The sequence below is a fragment of the Aplysia californica genome, unplaced genomic scaffold (genome assembly GCF_000002075.1).
Source record: "Aplysia californica isolate F4 #8 unplaced genomic scaffold, AplCal3.0 scaffold00224, whole genome shotgun sequence".
Lineage (NCBI taxonomy): Eukaryota > Metazoa > Mollusca > Gastropoda > Aplysiida > Aplysiidae > Aplysia > Aplysia californica.
The window spans coordinates 1,070,776-1,075,775 of NW_004797494.1; the positions used below are offsets into that span (position 1 = coordinate 1,070,776).

General features: G+C 41.6%; 1 protein-coding gene across 1 annotated transcript in view; it reads left to right on the plus strand.

The window, feature by feature from the left end:
* The window catches only part of LOC101849134 (calmodulin-A), a gene marked incomplete in the record, with an annotated part of 58,826 nt that overhangs the window by 43,726 nt on the left and 10,100 nt on the right, over positions 1-5,000 (plus strand). Inside the window, 1 exon segment of the mRNA XM_013083324.2 lies at positions 4,941-5,000. This exon segment is cut by the window's right edge and continues 84 nt beyond it. Within this exon segment, the coding sequence (XP_012938778.1) occupies positions 4,941-5,000 (60 nt within the window).

Consider the following 5,000-nt stretch of genomic DNA (forward strand, 5'->3'; position numbering starts at 1 on the left):
TTCAGCACCCAGTCAGTACCCATTCTGCTTCTTTTTTTTAGTCAGAGTTTTATGGCACTTTCAACACAGTAAGGTCATGTCATATAAGTGCCGAAAATTTGGGGTGTTACAAGAGAGTAACAAACACAAAAAAGGAGGAGGAGAGAGGAAGACGATAGCCCATTCGGCTGCTTCTTTTTTCCACCCCCCAGAAGCGAATACGACTCGCAGAGAGCGATCGTTGACGGCGGAAGCCTGCTAGGCTTGTCTGTATGACACTGTACGTGTTGCACTGTTGAGAGATGAGGAGGAGGGTGTGTGGCTGTTGGCGGGTGTGAAGTGAAAAGTGTGAAGTGTGAAGTGAGAAGTGAGAAGTGTCAGTTCGTGCAGTTGGAAAAGTTGTGAGGTGCAAGGAGTCGGTTGTTACGAAACGAACAGGAATAATAAAATTATGGATTCTTCGCTTTTTTCGTGACCGGTTTTTATTTTGTTTTGTTGTTTTGATTTGTTTTTCTTGTTTGGTTCTTTTTCCTCGATTAATGCACCGGTACCAACTTTGTCTGCTGCTGCATTATATCCTAGTTCACGGTTGTGGTCGATTTCTGTGTGCGTGCGGTTTATGTGGTGATTGTGTAAGTTTCTGTACAAAAAGGTGGTGGTGTCAGATCTTGGGTGAGGTGTTTACAACCTGTGGGCGTCGCTTGTGACACAGGCACGAAGTCTGTCCAGTTGAAAGTGAAGATGTGATAAATCGGGCTGTGTGTTTTGTCAATGTAGTTTTAGGAAGAGATTTATGCGGCACTCGCAGTACACCTAACCCTATCCGTACGTCGTGTTTTATTATCGTATCCATACGACGTGGGGAACTCTGTGCCTCCACTTTCCAAAAAGGAAATTTACTCGTTAATCCGATCCATACGCTTTGCATAGCAGTCTGTGAAAATGATTTTTTGAAAAATATCCAAAGTTTCAAAGGGATCTGCGCACTAGAAGTATTCTAGAATGTATAGAATACAACCCCGGGGGTACAAAATGACCCCAGGGCGTACGGATAGAATTAAGTCATACTGGTCACAAAGATTATAGGCGTTACTTGAGAGTAGGCCTAAGACACACAAAAATAGGGAGCAGAGAATCAGATAATGATGACAGAAAAACTATCTCTGTCGTAGTACTCTTAGGTCATAAAAGTGAGGAAGACAAGAGGTGCTACATGAGAGTAGGTAAAAAAATACAACGCGAAAATAGGGACGAGAGATTATAATGATGATAGATGATTGATAGAGAAAAAAAAGAGCAGACTACACTAGAGCGCCCGCTAACCACCCACTGTCATTGTATACTGGATTTAAACAAAAGTATGGTACCTTTTATCGCCTGGATCCAATAATAATACGTGTCACGACGCGGTGAAGTCAGGCGCTCGTCAATTTTTGGGCATATGATGTCATTGGTACTATGTGAAAGCTTATTCATTTACCTCACTTTCAATGAAATAGATATCTATCTGTCTTGATTAGAACTTGAGATATTTTCGATTGAAGGAAGTGAGGTCCCCTTGTTTCAGTGGTGAAATTAGCAAGAGAATGGCCGCCAAGGTTTGGTAACTCCAGTAGTTAAAGAGTCCTTGAAACCAGAAGAATGACATATTTTGTGCCTTTAATCAATGTTTCACATGGAAATGTGTTTTTATATGAACATAAAAGAGGCAGAGCCTAAAATAAAAACCGATTAAAATTTCCAAAATTTCAGAAAAATCCGTGTTTCTCCGATTTCTGTATTTTGACGAGCGCCTGATTTCACCACACTGCCTCACAATTTCGAAAGGATCATCGTACGTGCCCATCTGCTATGCCTGAGTCGGAGTCGTGACATCGATAAACGTATCGGATTTTCAACCGAAGAAGCTAAAATTGTGACATGACGGTGTCTACGAGTGGCTTTTGCATTGATCTCATGCGTGCTTGCGTCTGCGCCAGTTTCTTTCAGTTCTTTCAACATAAGCAAAGCTACAGTAGGCTACCTATGTGTGTCGTAAGCAAAGTTACAGTAGGCTTAGGCTACTTATGTGTGAAGTAAACAACGCTACAATAGGCTACCTACGTGTGACGTAAGAAAAGTTACAGTATGCTACCTACGTGTGACGTATACAAAGTTACAGTAGGCTACCTACGTGTTACGTATACAAAGTTACAGTAGGCTACCTACGTGTGACGTAAATAACGTTACACAAGGCTACCTACGTGTTATATAAGCAAATTTACAGTGGGCTACATACGTGTGACGTAATCACAGTTACAGTAGGCTACCTAGGTGTATAGTAAACAAAGTTATAGTAGACTACGTTTGTTGTACACACAGTCACAGTAGGTTATCTACGTGAGATGTACACAAAGATATAGTAGGCTACCTACATGTGACATAATCAAAGTTACACAAGGCTACATACGTGTGACATAAATTAAGTTACACAAGGCTACCTACGTGTGACGTAATCAAAGTTAAACAAGTCTACCTACGTTACGAGTGTCGTAAACAAAGCTACAGTAGGCTGAGGCTACCTATGTGTGACGTAAGCAAATTTACACTAGGCTACCTACGTGTGACATAAACAAAGTTGCAGTAGGCTACCTACGTGTGACATAAACAAAGTTATAGTAGGCTACCTACGTGTGACGTAAATAAAGTTACACAAGGCTACCTACGTGTTATATAAGCCAAGTTACAGTAGTCTACCTACGAGTGACGTTTACAAAGTTACAGTAGTCTACCTACGTGTGACATAAGCAAAGTTACAATAGGCTACCTTCGTGTGACATAAGCAAAGTTACAGTAGGCTACCTTCGTGTGACATAAGCAAAGTTACAGTAGGCTACCTAAGTGTGACATAAGCAAAGTTACAGTAGGCTACCTTCGTGTGACATAAGCAAAGTTACAGTAGGCTACCTTCGTGTGACATAAGCAAAGTTACAGTAGGCTACCTACGTGTGACATAAGCAAAGTTACAGTAGGCTACATATGTGTGACATAAGCAAAGTTACAGTAAGCTACCTTCGTGTGACATAAGCAAAGTTACAGTAGTCTACCTACGTGTGACGTATACAAAGTTACAATAGGCTACCTTTGTGTTACATAAGCGAAGTTACAGTAGGCTACCTTTGTGTTACATAAGCGAAGTTACAGTAGGCTACCTTTGTGTTACATAAGCGAAGTTACAGTAGGCTACCTAAGTGTGAAGTAAACAAACTACAGTAGTCTACCTACGTGTGAAGTAAGCATGGGTTACATCAGACGAATTAGTCACAAGAAAAAACCCAAAACAAAACAATATTATAGTTAAATGTATGCTGCGTAATACTTTAGATATCTAGTAACAAAAAACAAAAAACACCCAAAGTAAAATTCTCAGAAAGTAGCTCGTAAACAATCATTATAATAGGTCAGATCTCGTGCCGATCTGAGGAGTTTTTCATTTCACAATGTTGCGTAATAAAAAACGGTGTGGGTATCAGACAGGAGAAGAAAGAAAATAACGTGTTTACAGAAGGCGACAACTATGGGGGTGCTGTTTTTCCTCATGCGGAGAAAATTGAATCCACGTTAGAGAAATTCACTGATGTTTTTGAAGACATAAACTGATTGATGATATCGAATGCGATCGATTCTCAAAGGGCATCCGAGGGGTAATCATTTCATAAGTGTCTGAAAGAAGCTCTAAATTGGGCAAAGGACAAGGAGAGGAGTTTGAAAAACAACCAATTTGAAACATGAAGTGATGATTATTCGTATAATATGTGTCACGACGCGGTAGAATCAGGCGCTCGTCAATTTTTGGTCACGTGGCGTTATTGGTGTGATCTATAAGCAGTACTTTCAAGAAAAAAAAGTACACGTTTATCTTGAAAAGAAGTCAATATATTTGAGATAGAAACGGGTGGCGGTCACCTGGTTTCAGTGGTAAAATTGCCGAGAAAATGGCCGCCAAATTTCGGTAACTTCAATAGCTTGAGAGTAGTTGAAAACTGAAAAATTACCTATTTTGTGCCTTTTATCAACATTTTCCAGTCTATTCACACAGAAATGTGTTTTACTTGGACAATAAAGGTGTTGAGCAAAAAAACAAAAATTCAATAAAAATTGCCAAAATGGCGGAAAATTATCATTGACGAGCGCTCGATTTCACCACAAGGCCTCACATATGCTGCCATCGATTTCAACACGTAGTTCCTCATACAAGACTTTCGTTTCAGTAACAAGCACGTACAGCCTGATTTGATAAAGTAAATTATCGCTGGTACCCACCGACAAGCGGCACTTATGTAGGCTACTGCTTTCAAAAGAATTCATTAGTGTTTTCAGGACACGATTCCATTACGCTTATCTCGTTGGTGCTAATATATCGCTCTTGCTAAAGATTTCGGAAACTTATTCGCGAGACTTATTGAGTTTCGGATACAAGCCTACCTACCTCCGCACAGGTTTCATTTTGGACTGTAGTTCTTCTTCCTCGTTTTCAAGGTGCCTTTATTTCTAATAACAATCTGGACGTGCTGTAGAACTCCCAGGTTTATTGACTTTTTTTTCCTTCTGAAAGTGGAAGTAAAACGTAAAGTTGTTCCCGCATCCGATCCGGACATTGGGGACTGCCTTGTTAGTAAGACACCTTCCTGAGCCTTCGGCATATTGTGGTAGGGTGGCCAGTTCGTTCTCCACACAGCCTTTACGTCCCCAACTCGAAGCAATCTTCTACACGTACTCGTGCGCACACTGCCCATTGCTCCAGTGCCCCCCTCCCCCCTTCCACATAACACTGCTCCAGTGCCTCCCCCTCCTCATAACACTGCTCCAGTGCCCCTCTCCCAACAAAATGGCTAAGTACATCCCTCCAGCGCTGCTCCTTGCCCCACCCTCGCCTACGTCCCTGTCGCCCAATCGCCGTAAGGATCCACTTCTGTCCCCAGAGCTACGCGAAGCCTTCAGGCTCTTCGACAAAGATGGCGACGGCTCCATTTCCACGGAAG